Below are 16,642 nucleotides of genomic sequence, written 5' to 3' on the forward strand. Positions count from 1 at the left end.
CTAAATGGATCATGTGACTTTTCATCAGGAGACGAAACAATATAAGTATATTACTCAACGATATTCTGTTGTATTATCTTGAGGAAAAATACAATAATGCATTCAATGAAAAGGCACGCACTCACGCAAACACAGTTATTAAAAGTTCCTTTCATTTTGCTTGTGTGGACCAGCAAATACACAGAAATGTCCACACACACACATGCTAACACACACACACACACACACACACACACACACTTTGAGTGGTTAACCACAAAGGAGTTGGCAGAAGGTGCCTCTCCTCTGTAAAACAGCAGCATCTCTCGCTCTCTCCCATTCTTCAACAACAAGGATTTTTACAAATTCGGTATTTCTTAATTTGGAAGTCTCATACAATTCTGCACACGCATTACAAAGAGTCTCCAGGTGTGAGCACACAGCGGCTATGCAGCAGGTTGTGTCTAAAATTACTCGCAATGGTGCTAGCGGAAACATTCCAAAGGCTGCCAAGATTGCAAGAAAGCAATGTTCCATCCTAGATGTGGATGCAGAAATAACACAGTTACAGCTCAATTATGTAAAGATGTCTTAGGAATTATTCCATATCCTTGATATCCATCTTGAGGGTTAGGTACAAGCACACTCGTTGTCCCCATTAGTATGACAATTTTGCCCAATAATTGAACAACTGGTTTACTAATTTGTTTTTTCCCCACGGCAGCCGTCTATTGTTGTATATCTGCACCTTGTTGAGACAATCATTCGGTCAACAAAACTCTAGTTGACAAACTGTAATGTAACACTAGTAAATTTCATGTGCATAGTGGTACCGTTATCACCGAATTCACAATTTGATACTTTTAACATGAACTGTAGTTGTCTTGTAGTTGTTTTATAGAGGCAAAATGACATAAGGTAGGATAAGACAGTTGCATACCGGTCAACCTCAGCCAATTGCTACCCTTGTTAATGATTTTAATTCCATTTGAAATCGCAAAAAAAAAAAAATCTGAACAAATGCAACACGGCACTTAAAAGTCAAAAATGTTCTCCAAAGTGGACGGAGTGCCCAATCAGTATGCACTAAATTCAAGATTCTGTAGATGTCGCTGTATGACGCTCACAGCTTGACTGTCTGGGTACATTGCTTGCTGAGGCGCTATATATCTAGAGCGAAAAGGCGGATGGGTGAAAGGGCAATGCGCGTATCATGCATGGCAATATAAACAGTCGACAATGACGTTCTCATGTTACCATTGACATAGACGATCCGAAGTAGAGTCGAAATGGGTAAAACGAGATCGGTTTTATAAAAAAACATACACAAAAATCCCGTTAAAAAGTTGTTATACAATTTGAAATGATCAAACAACATAAAATACGGGAAAAATTTAAAAGTTGACAGGTATGCAGTTGTCAAGAAAACTTCAGTAAGAGAATTTCATGATGATACGTTGATTCTGTGGAGAGCGATACAGTATTTTTCTGTAACGATTTGATTCTAGGACATTTGATCGATTTAATTGAATTTAACCGTTTAAAAAAATAAGTTCAATTTCTCCTACATTTTTTCTCAGAAATTTTGATGCGATTGACAAATTTGTTTCTACAGCATTTCATATATTTTATGAAAGCCATTCTTTTGGTCACAGAACAATTGATGTTTTCATTGATATTGAATTTGATCGTGCTTTGAAAGATTGAGCCAGTTTAATTTTTACACCTCTAACTACAAGTGAGCTGAGTTGTCATAATAGTGAGAACAAAAGGCATAAAAAATATTAAAGTCGCACTGTCATTTGTTTCACAATAATCCAACGATTGAATTTTGTTCAAAGGTATTCAAGACATTTTAAAGAATCAATAAGACCCTTAACTATTGAAATTTTGTATGAAAATAATTTTGGGGGAATTTGACTCACCATGATGACAATATGTTATGGTTTTGCCATATTGTGTTATTTAATGCCCATTAATAGAAAGGTGTTGGAAGAAATGTTAAAATCGCTTTCAATTTTGAACTTGTGCATTTGTACCACAATGCAACACTATTGTGAGTAGACAAGTATAAAATAATCAGTCCGAGGTCTTCTCTATGTGGAATTTGCAAGTTAGCCCCATCCATGGTATCCCCTGCTCGGTGCCCATATATAGGTGGGATAGGCTCCCGACACTTGTGAGGATTTTATAAATGTTTTTGTTTGTTGACAAAAGTGGAATATGTTTTCTTCTTAAGGTTTATGCGTCAAAGCATGCGGATGAGCTTACAGAGTCCTGTGATCCAGTAGTGATAGCAAGAACTTTGTGAGTCTACCTGAAACTGGACAATCCATTCAGTTCATACTGGGCCCTCGATTGGATAATGAAGCACATTCGTAGGTTCAAGCCTCGCCCATTTCAAGGAACGGCCCCGAAATGTGCTTTATTTGCTTCGGGGGTCGCTCCTCAATGAGTCCAGAAGTCCCGATTCCTTCAGAAAAAAAAAATTTAAAAATAGTTTGCACATTTTCTTTTTCAGTTGGAGTTCAGATCAGTGGAAACAAGTTTCTGGGAACCATGAGCTCAATATGAAGTGCTTGAATAAGCACATTTTCTCAATTCTATCCTTGAGGCAGCTCAGCATTCAGCATCCACGCTGTGAACAGTAACCGCCGCTTGGAGGTGGTGCGTGTGCAGTGGGTGATGGTGCGTGTGCCGATAGGGATAGAATTTGTGGCTGAGTAAGGCTGCCGTCTGAGGTGGGGTGTCCAGGTCCATGTCATCGTCGTGGTTACCCACGTCGACGCCTGCCGAAAGTGGGTCGTTGTTGCCTGGAGGATTCTCGCTGTCCTCTTGCGGACTCATGGTGCTGTAGCCTGGAGGATAACACATGAAGAATTGAGTGAACACGCCAAGAGGGACGATCCGGTATTCCCTACATTGTTCTATGTTCAACAAATGTGCAAGATTTTGTATGCTCTCTCTGTGTATTATGGGATACAAGGAGATCTTTGGTCATGACAGTGGCGGGCCGTCAGGGCCTTCAAGGCTTTCTCTGCTGGCCTAAGAAATATCTGAATCATATATGAGAATTTGTCCATCAATATTAAATAATTCCAAATTGTCTGTTAGCTTCCTTTCATTGCTTCCCCCTGGTTGCCCTGCTTCCAGATGTGTTTTCATATTGAAGCATTTTACCAATCATTTTTCAGCCATTATTTGTTGCCAGGGTCAGAAATCTGCTTCAAGGCCTTCACATTCAGTTCTGCAGGCTCTGCTGCATTAAACAAGTGTCGATAAGACTGTTGCTTTGACCAATCAGAGCCTTTTCGCAGGCGTAGGGATACATCATTGCCTTTTCACAGTCATAGGGATACGTCATCGCTTTTACCAACCATGATTGGCTAGTGATAGAGTAGGTGGGCCAAAGCCAGAGTGAGCCAGCCCGAGCTCACAAATTCAACCCACAATTGCCGACGGAGGAAAACAAATGGATTTGGTTGCAGATTTGCTGCCAAAGCCATTTTCCAGACGGACTTTTCCAGAAATTAAAATGGACAGCAGCAGGTGATAGCTTGCATTTTCTTCCTGATCGTGGCAGTGACAAAACAGTGCTATGCACTTTATACTTCCAAACATTTTTTACACTGTTGCTCTTGGGACCTCCAGCTGCTTTGAAATGGCTCCAAGTGATTGTCCTGACTTGTTCAAGCCAAGGATTCACTTTTTCAAATCCACGCTGAGCTCCTTTGACTTTCCCATTGTAGCGTTTGTGGGCGTTTGCATCCAATGAGCCCTATTTAATTGGCCTCAGAGAAGTCACCAGCCGTAGATACTCAATCACTCACAAGAGGTTAAGAGGCCATGTTATGAAGCTCATTTCAGTGACACAACTTTCACCAAAATTGCTCATTGGTGTTGCTGTATGTATATTTTCGACCCAGCAGATTTGGTCACTTTTTCTGTTAACCCATAATAAAGTCATAAAAGAACCAAACTTCATGAATGTTTTTGTGACTAAGAAGTATCAGTTCCAATCACTCTATCAGAGAACAATCGGACCTGTAGAAATAACAAAAAATATATATATATATATATTTTAGCCGATTCTCTGAAAATGATGCACTTGACCCGATTTCCAATTAATTCTGGTCCGATTCTTGATCGGGGACACTCTTAATATGAACACAATCACATGAAGATAAAACACTACATAATAAAAACTTCAGATATTTCCCTTAACAGGAATGTAACTAAAGAATTGCTTGTTCAATTTCACACTTGAAGAGTTGGCAGGCCCTCCAGAGATCCAGCTCTTTGGGGAGTGTACAAGCCATTACCAAATACATTTCCTTTGATTAAATGAATACAAATTAGTCTTGTAGAAGAGTCTAATGGGCCTCTCTATAATCAATATAAATAAGAATTATACATGGAATCAATCGGCTAAATAGTCATTCTCAACACCTTCTGGGAGCTTTCCAAGATTATTTTAAGTCAATACTGTGAGTGGCTAAGTGTAGGAGGACACCTTTAACCCGCATAGAGAAGAAGCTAATTTCAAGTGGCTACTTCGTTAGGCATTTGCTTTTAATTTCCGCTGGTATGACCCACTCTCTAACTCTATTATTTCCAACTCCTTGAAGCCTTTGCGTTTCAAATGTCTAATCTTTTTGCCATTTTAGTATCTTGAGGACAGAGGTGAATGGAAGTATTCTTGAGTGAGTCACTGAGCTACTATAACCTACTCTGCTCTTGATTCCCTACATGTGAAGCAATATGTAAAGGCATCTTAAACTATAGATCGCCTCACTATATGAATGCAAGCAATGCATTGACCGATTTGGCATTCACAGATCATGACATTCCAATTATGCAACATGTTGTTCCCCCACGGCTTCATCGCCTATCGTTGTCTTTCTGAAATACTGTGTCGAAAGATTTGCTTAGCCCACTCTTCATTTTCATCATTTCTTTCCTCTCATCTCCCGTTATGCAACAAAAAGCAGAAACGCTCTAGAGTGATGCCTTGCGTGGGAGTAAAGAGTCCACGTGAATGGAACTGTCCATCCACCCACAATCGTGGATGCGAGGCCCTGCTTGCTAAAGCACTCACAATAGGACATGTTTAAAATTGATTTCTATAGGGGAATTTTCCTCAAAATAGAGCACCTGAATTCCAAGTATCCAGTTTCTGGATTTTCACATCCACAGGGTCGCTTTGGCTTTGGGATTTGTATTTACCTTTGCTTCAGTTTTTTGGTACAAAATTTTACGTGTTATACTCGAATAAATACTGTACATAGAAGAAGGGACGCATATATTGCTCATGCACTGTAGGAAAAAGTCAAGATCATGTATTCGGTCAGAATGGAGTAGTGACACTAACAATATTTTCTTAATAATTCCTTCCGTTTTGTATTTTTATTTTTAATGACCATAGCCATGAAAAAGATTATTGAGGCACTATCCTTGAGATTTTGTGATTATGAATGCAATTAAAATAAGTCTTCAAGGCCACTGACTTTCATTGCCATAACTGTACTCTCACCATCTGTGCACTGGCACATGTTCCTATAGTTGATGGCATCAGCAATGCTGTGTCAATTTCGGTCACTCCTCAGTGTTAGTGGCAAAGTCTCAAAGAAACTTGTGAGAACACATAGTTCTAACCTCTTTTTTACCTCTGCCAGTTAGTGAAACCTACAGAAGGCTGAGGATATGTAGTTGTTTCCATCAATCTGTTTATCCGTTTCTGCACACCAAAAAATCGTCTTTCTCAGACTTGCAAGATATGTTTGCAAAATAAAACGGAAGAGATTATAACATTTTAGGGTAATGAGGTAAAAAATCAGAGGTGAGAAAAGGAATTTTGTACTAATTTTAAAATGGATTAGCCTAAATAACTCATATTTTCTGGGTAGATGATGAGAAGAGAAAGGGCTAAAGGTTCCAGATGTCAGGTACATTGCCCTACTTTGAATTTGGCTACTTTGGCAGTGATCTACTCTTAACAGTGCTTTTCTAGTTGCTTCTAATTTCACACTTGTCAAATTATTTAAAACTTAAAAGTATTCTGTTGGTTGGGAAAATTTAGTATAATTTTAGTGGTCCAGTTTTTTTTTTTTTTTTGGTTTACAGAGTTGCACATATATTTGTGAGCAAATTACTAATTTTTCCTTACAGACCCTTATATGCAATTTAAAGTCTAAGCTAACACAGATGACCGTGGGAAGACCGTGAGACTGTGAGGCAGCAATTCTACTCATTCAGCGACTTAGCATGAACTACAGACCCATCATTATGACCACAGCAGGGAAAAACAGAGGACGAAAACAACAACAAATCAAAAAACAATAGTTCTCTTTGATTCTGCTTCAGCAGTTCTTCCTGAAAAACTACTTCACAAGAACATTTGGAAGGTCACTCATGCTGTACCAGACAGAGGGCATGGCTTATAATCGAAAATTGTACTTCACAGAAATGGTGGCCTCTCCTAACGGTTTCTATTAATACTGAAGACACAATCATCGTGCAAAATCAGAGTTAAGGTTTAGAGGAAAATATTCTGTCTTGTCCAACCCGGGAATACTTAATCCAATGATTAAGAGAGGTTTCTCTGTACTTTTGTTGGAATTAAAAATTAAATAAAGTGTCTTACCGTGGTCACTCTCTGTGCCTGATCTTCCCCAGTACCTCCGTCGTCGTTCTGGAGTGTGGGTGTGCCTCTCAATCACCGCAGCTATAAAACGAGTATTACTAACTGAAAGAAAGGAGAGCAGACACAAGATTTAGGTTTAGTGCATGTGAGCTGGGCCTTTTAAAAAGTATTCTGCCCCATTATTCAAGAAAAAAATATGCATACACACAACCTCGTTTCATCTACACCCAACCTCGTTTCATCTACACCCAACCGCATATTTTCATGAGAGTGCCAGACCTTTTACATGGTTAAACCTGTCAAACACTTTAATTTCATTGTGATTTGTACTACTCCGTAGTATAGTTAAGCTCTTGCACTCAAGCAACATTCAGGAAAATGCACCTCTATGTTTGAGTTCTACTGTTGACGCATAACTTGGAAAAAAATGTTGACAATTCATTGCAGCTGATCAGGAATAGCAAGCTGTCCACTGTGTTTCACATATCTATTCACAACTCTGACAAACAGTTGAACATAGTGAAGAATTGACAGATCTGCAGAGAGACGTAATATATAGAAGTGAAAGGTGAACATGCCTCGAGCGTGGTAAGGCAAAGATGATAGAACCGTCCTTTGTCTGTGTCCTTGAATCGGAGCAGTATCTTTGACTTTTAAGAATCAGACAGACAAAAGCAGCTTGTCTAGCAATGGTGCTAAAACCTCCCCGAGTCCATGTGCCCTGTCTTTGAATATATTGACGCAGGCAGTGATATTTCTACTGGTAAAACAACAAAAATGTTCAGTTCCAATTGAACACTTGACAATGCACGAGGGGTAAAACTCACAAAACTTCACTCTGGTTGGCCATTTGAAAAACGTTTGTATTTGTTCGAGTGGATAGTGTGATTGGCCAAATGCAAAATACCCTACTACATGAATACTGCCTTTCTTTTTATAAACTATCACCTCTCTTTAAACTGTGATGCTATATTCACACCTCAATTTTATATCCAAAGCATCAAAACCATAATCATTCAAACATAGCTTACTTATGCCTCGGTCTTCGTGGCTGTCATCATCTCGATCATCTCTATCATTATCCAGGTTGGACATCCTCACAGACATTTCTGGTGCAAGGTGGAGACAAAGCTTAGTCAAAATATAAAAGTGATTTTATATCCATGTAAAAATATGTAGCATGACGCTGCATAAAAACCAGGAATCAAGATGATAATAATTTAGGATAAATTCATAATCAGCCGAGCCTCCATCATTCACAAAGAATTATTCAACTAAGGCAATTTAAGTTCTGCATTGCCACCTGGGATCTTGGTGAGTAGCTTCGTATAAACAAAAGTTGGGTTTTTGCAATGCAAGAAATTGCAATTTTATTCATTTCTTTTATTAAAGTAGATGGACAGAACTAATTGCTATATTTTTGCTTTTGAACTTTGCCTGTGATGTAGTACGAGTCCTACAACCGTACCTTGTGCTGCCAATGGTGACATGTGCTGGTGCGAGCGTCTGTGAATCTGGTGTCTATATGCGTACACAGCCAATACCAGCACCATGATGCATCCCATAATACCCCCAGCAACTGGGCCCACAGGGGCACTTTTGATCATGTTTAGAGACGCCACCTCCTCATCTGAAGAAGAGACAAAAGAAGCAGGGAAGAGTAAGTAAGAAGTTATATGAAAGGTTTCTGATAAACAACAAGCCAGATGCGTACAAAACAATGCCTGCTGGACTGCAGGTACACTTTGTACTTCCATTTCTTTTTGCTCCTAAAAAACATCTAATTGGATCAGATTGCCAATTAGCCTGTAGAGAAAACATTTCTGAAGGCAAGGCAGAGTCACTTATTGCATTTTTGTGGTCTAAAAACACACTTTTGCAGCAGAATAAAAAATGTGTTGTGGTTTATTGTCAAGGCACGTGTGTACTAGATAGGTAGTTATAGGACTTAAAACTTTATAGGCATTGTGTAACTCACCGAGGAGGCCCATGGAGTCAACATATGGACTTTTTGCACCAACAATGCCGCCAAAGCATTCCTTCTGCAGAGCACAATAAGGCTTGTCCAGATGTGTCTTGCCATCGCTGTCCACCATGCACCACTCACAGTCCAAAACACCAAAGCAATCGCTGAAACGGCATACAGAATTGTCGGAACTTTGTCAAGCCTATGAATAATGCCCTTTCTTGTCACATTTTGTCCGCTGTAGTGGCGTTCTGATTTGTTGTTTTCTTTGTACGTAAAATCTTAAAATGCGTTACTTTTCACCAATATCTTGAGTAAATACAACTTTCGGTGTTGCTTGGCAAAATAGTTTGGAGAATAAAGATGTACTTAATACTAAACTGAGATAAAGGTGCCCAAAAAAATCCGAATAAATTCATGATTAAATTCTAACTCATTTTTGCTCGCATTTGAAGAAACGTGCTTTTGGGGAGACTCAAGTAAGGATAAGTAGTTATTATATGACAAAATAATAATACAAATATCTCATTTCAATTCACTCATTTGATCCTGTCAATTTTCCACAAGAATACCCAAAGAACTCTATTTGAGCAAGACACATTTAAACATAGGTATTCTAGCACGACTTCATGATTTGGCATACACTTGACAGTCTTCATTTTTTAAGCAAAATTGACCTTTCTCAAGTAGTCATGAAATGACTATAAAAATGTCTATTCTTGCCCACAAGGAGGGACCGCAGCACTGGGAACACGTTATAACAGCTTCATTTCATAGAAGTGTGTTGCATCTAACTCAAAACCTAGATTTTCCGGTTCATATGTTCATACACTGTTTGTATGTTCACCTGCTGCTGAATCTTTGGCCGCAGCGGGTGTTGATACATTGAGGCAGCGTGTCCTGTAGACTGGACTCAATCACATTCAAACTGATTGGCTCCTGATGTACCTCACAGCTAGGATTTCTGTCAAATGTGATAGAAAATACATTAAGTGTGACACCGATTGTTGTCTTCATTTGTAAAACACTGCATAAGAGCTCTGAGAAGACGAGAGTAATTATGACTGAGTAGAAAGAGGAGGAAAATTATTTGACAACGGAAATGAGTAAGCGTTGGTCTTCCTGAAACGAGGGCGGACGTGGCACTCAGACACTTGTGATGTTTGATGAAAGGACGTGGGTGAACGCGAAGATGTGAGAGGCATTGAATGATGGACAGATTGCCAGAAAGAAAGGAAGAAGAATGGAGATAGTACAGACAGTTCGAGAAGTGCTGAAAGAATAAGAACATTAATTTAAGAAACACTCAGGCAGTTATACTTGAGCTAGGAGAAAATATCTGACATTCAAACACGCACAACCCCCCCCCCCCCCACACACACACACACACACGCATGCACAAAGATGAAAAAAGCACATATCACATGATGATGACAGCAGGAAGCATATGATAGAAATATCACTATTATTTACAAGAACAATAGCAAGACTTCCAACTAATTTACAACATAAAAATCTGCATGACTACTTTGGAGGAAACACATACAGTAAAATGTTCAAGTGTCAATCTTGTACAAAGTCCAAACCAGCGCCAAGATTTCTACATTTATAAATTATCAAATGTGTAAAGGGCAGCTTGGTGGAGAGTGGTCAGCACTTCAGCCTCACAGTTCTGGGGTCCTGTGTTCGATCCCAGGCCGGTTCTCCTGTGTGGAGTTTGCATGTTTTCCACGGGATTGCATGGGTTTTCTCCGGGAACTCCGGTTTCGTCCCACATTCCAAAAATATGCATGGTAGGCTGGTTGAACACAGTAAATTGCCCCTAGGTATGAGTGTGAGTGTAAATTATTGTCTGTCCCCTTGTGCCTTGTGATTGGCTGGTCACCAATTCATGGAGCCTCCTGCCTGGTGCCCGAAGTCAGCGGAGTTAGGTTCCAGCACCCCCCGTTACCCTTGTGACCATAAGTGGTTCAGAAAATGAACGAATGAATGAACTGTGTGAAAGAGATTTTTGAAAAGCATTATACTTTGTAATTGAAGGGTGTCTCTAAATCTGTCAGAAATATTTGCATAATTCTACATAAGACTGAAATAAAAATAAAAATTACAAAAACCATGATAAGAAGTGGTGCTCAGCACTACTGACCTGTTTTCAGCATTTGTGAGGTTACCAGTACACTCATTCACCTCTAAAGGGCACTCACATGGGCACTCACATTCATTCTGCTCCATTCTAGAAGAAGAGTGTTGTAATTAATTATATTGAGGAGCACAAATATGGATCATTTAGTTCTTTTTTTCTGATGGGATAAACAAAAACAGATGCACTTCAAATTTGGAATGAGCAAAGTGTCATGTTAGCTAGTACCTGTGGCAATTCAGACAAAGACGGTCCACTGTGCTGCAGGCGCAGAAAGCTAGAGAGTCACACGTCTCATTGACGATACCAGCAAAGGCATTGGTGCCAGGTATCCGAGTCAGACGATACTTAGAGCAATGGCTGCCATGGACAAGGTTGGTCAAGTCCCCCTATGGACAACATAAGGTGCGAATATAATGATAAAAAAAGAGTTAACTGTATCCACGGTAAATACAAAAACTGGATTCACTGCTTGAGTGGGCGTCTGAGCACACAAAGAAAATTGGACGTCTTAATTCACTGTTGCAAAACTATGGCTGACCACGCGATGGCAGCGTTGAATAACGTCAAAAACCTTTCTTTCAACAAGTCATTGATAACTTACCATGATGCTTGTATTGAACTTATAGAAGCGCTGCACAGTGCGATCACTGAAGCTATTGCACAGATTCTTCTTCACAAAGTTGGGGTGGTTCAGTATATCATTGGCAACAAGTGGCTCCTGGTTTTAAAAAAAAACAATAGTATTTAATTGTATCACATTTTCACACAGATTCACAAAACTAATTTTTCATAATTATCTTACATATGTAAGCTAATTTAGTAGATTATACTTACTTCTTATGGTGATTACTATTGCTGCAATATTACAATATTTGTCTAGTCAAATAACATTTTAATACAATCCAGGACTTATTAAATATCCTTCTATTTGTATTAAGTGTGCAATTGAAACCGTCATATTTTGGATTCAATTACCTTGTGTGTAATGTGCTGTTGCTCTGCAGGGGCGTGGCCTTTTGGGTCAATGAGAGTGGGGTGGGCCACCAGGTAACCTCTGTCCTCCATTATGAAGCATCTAAATGCACACAAACCTATACTTAAACTCATCATCTCCAGTTACCAGAATCCTTATTGTTTAACCTCCCTCCCCCTTTTCTAGACAAGCACCTAATTGCACTCATTCTGCCACTAAACCACAGCCCCCTCTTGGTTAATCCTGTTTTATATGGTCTCTCAATGACAAAAAAAGATGTGAAAGGAATTGTGGCTGTGGGCAGAAAAACGGGGAGATGTTACCTCAGAGGGGTAAGAGTGAAAGCACCAGATTTAAAAATAAAAAATCAAGGCAAAATCTCTGAAGAAAGTATGTGGGGTAGATGATGCAGAATAGCTCAGTCCTGACATGAATGGCAAGATAATCAGCTTATCTCCTCTACCTTCTTTTCATTTTTCTTTTCTTGTGAATTCACAATACAGAAAAAAATGGAAGGATTTTATAAGAAGTAGTCATAATATACAAAATAATAGAAAAAATGGAAGATACAATGCAGACATCGAGGGGAACAATAGCATTTAAATTTTCCACGCGGACCATCGTCAACCAACCTGATCTTGTTTCCTTTATCCTGATTGCAAATGGGAAGCAGGTCCAAGAGAACTTTATAGAAATAGCGAAGGGTAAAGTCAATACCCATCACTGCAACTGCATAGCCAGGAGCCATCTGAGAACTAGAGAGGAAAACATTAGGATAACCAGGGGGCACCAAAAATGAAAAACATCTATATTACACATTAACGCAACTATTTGCCCCCAATAAAATCTCCATCTTATTTGCATTTTTGAAACTTTATTAAAAATTACTGTGGAGCAAAACATGAGGCATTAATCCAAATTTGTCAAACCCATGGATACTGTGTATTAATTTCTAAGTAAACTATTGGAAAAGGCGTACAATGGCTATCTTACAGTACAAATTAGGGTCACTAAACTGGAAACCTAAACAGTATTTTAACAACATATCTGCAAATACTATATGCCACTCAAAAGCTCCAGTTTATAAGCATTGATCGGAAAAAAAAGTCTGCAATTTTTGCAAGTAGACTCCTGCAGACAGCTGTGGCTCTAAAAAATTCTGGTTGAAATCCAGAGTCGCAGACAATATTTCCTCCGCACAGGACATTTTTTCCATTTTCCCCATACTTGCAAAAAAGAGAGTGGACTAAATGATTATATTGCAGTTGTTTCACTTCATATGGAAATTCGGAGGCATTAAGATCCCGAACGAAATCTAAAAACCTGTCATAGCACTTACAGTGTTTGAGGTTATTAACACAAACCATATTGTTACCTGGATGCATGAATAGTGTGGCTGATGGTGACAACATAGCCTGCGCCGCCCACATCCAAGTAAGGCCCAGTGAAGGTGATGAGACCAGGATTAGCCACAGCGTGTTGGTACCTGGAAAATGGCATAGAATGTAGCTAAGTGTTGGCATATAAGGGTAAGATGCAGTATTTAGAATGGCAGTATTTTGGTAGGAGGTGGATAAAATCATTTTTGTTTTTAACCCCAACTGGACAGGTGCTTAACCGAATAATGAAAAACATCTTGACTCAACAATGACTGCAGAGAATTGTGCACACGTAAACCTTCACACACATACACACGCAGTTGCCCGCTCACTCCATCTGAAGTAAGTCTCACCATTGTCTACGTGTTGGGTCAAAGGCTTTGTCCATCAATGATCCAGGGTAAATCCGGAGCACCCCACTGGGCGTTGCTATGTAACGCCGCACAATATAGCAGTTGAGACTACTCATTTCCATTAGTGTCATCCACTCATCCGTGACGTGACTGGTCGCCATAACCTCGTTTCTGACAGAGGACTGCGGTGGGGCAGAATGAAACGGGAGGGAATTTGAGAGTGGGGACAGGAAGGTAAACTGGTGATGACATGGAACATACATTTGTGGAAACAGTACAGCATTGAATGCAACAAAACAATCTCATCACTGTATTGTCCTAGAAAACTGAATGTGGTGATTTTTGTCACTGTAGGAAGCCTTCAAGACATGCTTAAGCTTTGGAGCTGGAAGTGTGGTTGAGTTCAAAACCCATGTCCCGCCACCCCCCACTCCAGGAATGCAAACAGAGTGCCAAAACCGCACGGGGATTTTGTCCCCCTCCTTAAAGAAGTTTCATACATTTAACAGAACAAACCTTCTGCCAAATTTCTCACATTTCAAGAGACACATTATGGATGAATGTTAGTATTGCAGTCACACTTTTGAATCCAAATATTTGTTTTCCAAACAACATTAGCGAGCGATCGTTTGCATGTGTGTTTTCTTTAGTCGTGTACCTTGAGGCCTGGATTGGCGATGAGCCTAGTGTTATCACTCAGGTAGGCCGTGTAGTGCTCCACCATGCGCTTTGTTTCTGGCTGACTGAGGTGCTCATAGGGAGATGAAAAGCTACCGGCTGCCAGCATCACAGTGGGGGATTCTGAATAAGGCAGAGAAAGGGGCTAAACCTGAGACGACAGCAACATTTGACATTCTGGGGAATTTAGCTTCAATTTACCAACGGTTGCAAGCTGTTTAAAATGGAGGCAAGAGCTGGGCTGACCCAGTAGATCTAAACGATGGTAAAGAAGCTTGGAGCTGGGTGCAGTGTTAAGGTTTTTGAGCTGTTTCACTGGAATCTCTGGCTGCACATAGACGATGCACAAAATGAACGATGTGTCCTGCACCTAAATTAAAAAAAAAAAAGAACAAATACAAGGAGTTTTTAATTACATTTTGAGAAGACACAAAACTGGTACGTTTTTATGATTAGGTTGTTTTGTTGCTTTATAACAAAATCATATAACAACGTATTTATCGGCAAAGTTGATGACTAATGCTGTAGTATGCAAGCAAAAGTGATGATTTAATTTTTTATGGTTTATTTTTGTTATGTATACCGACCGTATAGTCCGGATTATACATCGCACATTTTCATAGATTGGCTAAGCCTGCGACTAATACTTGTTTAAACCGCCATAGTACCTGAATAACTGTTATGTTAACAGAGAGCTAGTTAGCCTGGGTTTCTCCACTTTGCTTTTGTTACTTTAATGTGTGCTTGTTCTCGTTGTCTGATAATAAAAAAGTTCCCCTCCTAAAAATTCGATTTATACCAAAAAATAGGGCACAGGCATTTTTTGTTTAAATATACAGATTTTGTGTATAGTGGTAATACAAAAAAATGCATGACTATACCATATAGTTGGTATGAACATAATTTTCCAGTGTCACCTACCAATTTCCAAGCATAGCTGACGTTGTAAGCATCTTTGCCGTTGTCTCTGAGTCGGTTGGTGTGCCAAGACAAAGATGAGTTCACTGGGACAGTGATGACCTGGCTGCCCAATGGAAGACTGCAGGAAATACACAGCATTCTTGAGTAAAAACATAATATAATACTGCAGTCAGTTTTTGCATTTAAAAATACAAAGATTCTCACTTGAGGATGTTTTGTCGCACAAGTTGGAATGCAGGAATATTCTCATAGTGGATAATGTCAGTGTGAAGTGGAGGCTCAGTCATCAGGTAAGGTCGCGTCAGTGACGGGTGCATCAGAGTATAACCTGGAAGATGGAATGTTACCCATTAAGATGTGTTTATGCAGCTCCCAAAAAGAAGACAACATCCTAAAAATGTAACTTTACTGATAAGTTTCCTGTGAATGACAATTTACTCCCCAGGGTACTTTAGAAAAAAATTCCTTCTATTACATCACACCAGTACATCTGAGCACAAACATCATGCAAATATAGTCCCTGGAAACTAGTGACAGTTTTGGGATGAAATCAGAACAATCTGACTAGAAGAGAAGATTTAACCAATATTCCTCCAAAGCCACTACCAAATTGTAAATATTTCTGAGTAAATAGACACATGCGTCTTATCGACAGTTGTGGCGGACACAGTATGTTCCTTTTTTCCTTAAATTTTGTGAAGTTTTGGTAGTGCAGCTGATCAGTCATGTGTGTGCTAGTCTGGAAATTAGGGTAATAAATGTAGTCTTTGCAATACATAGTTTGGTATTACCTTTGTTGTCAATGAGGAAGGTGTAAGAAGCCAGAGAGTCTTGATAATATGTAACATCCTCCAAAATGTAGGCCAGGTTTACGTCGACTCCAACAACGCCAAGGAGCAGATTCCCAAAATAACAAGGTCTACTCACAGTCATAATAAAGCCTGGGGAAAGACAATAAACACAACATGCAGGGTCTCAAATCAGCCACATCTTATCTTGTGGTTAGGGTTTTCGGTATATCTGTAACCACTGCCATTCTAAACAAAAAACATAAATGAGCCGCCTGTTAACATAGACTTAATAACATTACTTTCCAAATTGAATGTACTGTAACTTTCGCAGATAAGTGTTGAAAAAATGTATCAGTATTTGTAGTCAATCAGTTAGCGCAACACAAAGAAAATCATGCGATTTTGTGTTGACAAAATTAAAAATCATTTTCCACCATATTATTGTGTGTATAGGGGTGTTTTGGTACAGACAAAAAAATGCAAACTATGGACATTCTCAGTGTGAAAATATGCCCTAATTTTTTTGTCCAAGAAGAGCTAACTGAAATTAAAGGTAAAAAAATTCAACAAAATAAGTCACAAACTTATTTTTCGCCATTCATAAATCTAATATGTAATAATCCCATTTACATGACTTATTTTATATGGCATCAACAAAAAAAATGTAGATTTTCTGCACAAAAGAGTCATTGCATTAAATAAACCATTCCTGCGTTAGCATATACTTACATACGTTGATATAATAAGGATGGCATCAAATTGAGACAAAAATAAAATTTAGTTTTTCTAGTTCATAAAAATTATCACCATGTGTCC

General features: G+C 39.1%; 1 protein-coding gene across 2 annotated transcripts in view; it reads right to left on the reverse strand.

Moving 5' to 3' along the window:
• Nucleotides 1-214: 214 nt before the first annotated feature.
• cachd1 (cache domain containing 1) overlaps nucleotides 215-16,642 on the reverse strand; it is a 45,848-nt gene continuing 29,420 nt past the window's right edge. For both annotated transcript variants that reach the window (XM_077717278.1, XM_077717277.1), the window contains exons 10-27: nucleotides 15,827-15,976; nucleotides 15,240-15,363; nucleotides 15,036-15,153; nucleotides 14,316-14,484; nucleotides 14,095-14,237; nucleotides 13,437-13,618; nucleotides 13,080-13,190; nucleotides 12,337-12,459; nucleotides 11,707-11,806; nucleotides 11,333-11,449; nucleotides 10,957-11,117; nucleotides 10,735-10,821; nucleotides 9,436-9,552; nucleotides 8,601-8,752; nucleotides 8,091-8,252; nucleotides 7,654-7,731; nucleotides 6,623-6,724; nucleotides 215-2,837 (exon numbers count right to left, since the gene is read on the reverse strand). In XM_077717278.1, the coding sequence (XP_077573404.1) occupies nucleotides 2,599-2,837; nucleotides 6,623-6,724; nucleotides 7,654-7,731; nucleotides 8,091-8,252; nucleotides 8,601-8,752; nucleotides 9,436-9,552; nucleotides 10,735-10,821; nucleotides 10,957-11,117; nucleotides 11,333-11,449; nucleotides 11,707-11,806; nucleotides 12,337-12,459; nucleotides 13,080-13,190; nucleotides 13,437-13,618; nucleotides 14,095-14,237; nucleotides 14,316-14,484; nucleotides 15,036-15,153; nucleotides 15,240-15,363; nucleotides 15,827-15,976 (2,435 nt within the window). In that variant the 3' untranslated portion in view covers nucleotides 215-2,598. The remainder of the gene's footprint in view (nucleotides 2,838-6,622; nucleotides 6,725-7,653; nucleotides 7,732-8,090; nucleotides 8,253-8,600; nucleotides 8,753-9,435; nucleotides 9,553-10,734; nucleotides 10,822-10,956; nucleotides 11,118-11,332; nucleotides 11,450-11,706; nucleotides 11,807-12,336; nucleotides 12,460-13,079; nucleotides 13,191-13,436; nucleotides 13,619-14,094; nucleotides 14,238-14,315; nucleotides 14,485-15,035; nucleotides 15,154-15,239; nucleotides 15,364-15,826; nucleotides 15,977-16,642) is intronic.

Source organism: Stigmatopora nigra, chromosome 5, assembly GCF_051989575.1.
Source record: "Stigmatopora nigra isolate UIUO_SnigA chromosome 5, RoL_Snig_1.1, whole genome shotgun sequence".
NCBI classification, from domain to species: domain Eukaryota; kingdom Metazoa; phylum Chordata; class Actinopteri; order Syngnathiformes; family Syngnathidae; genus Stigmatopora; species Stigmatopora nigra.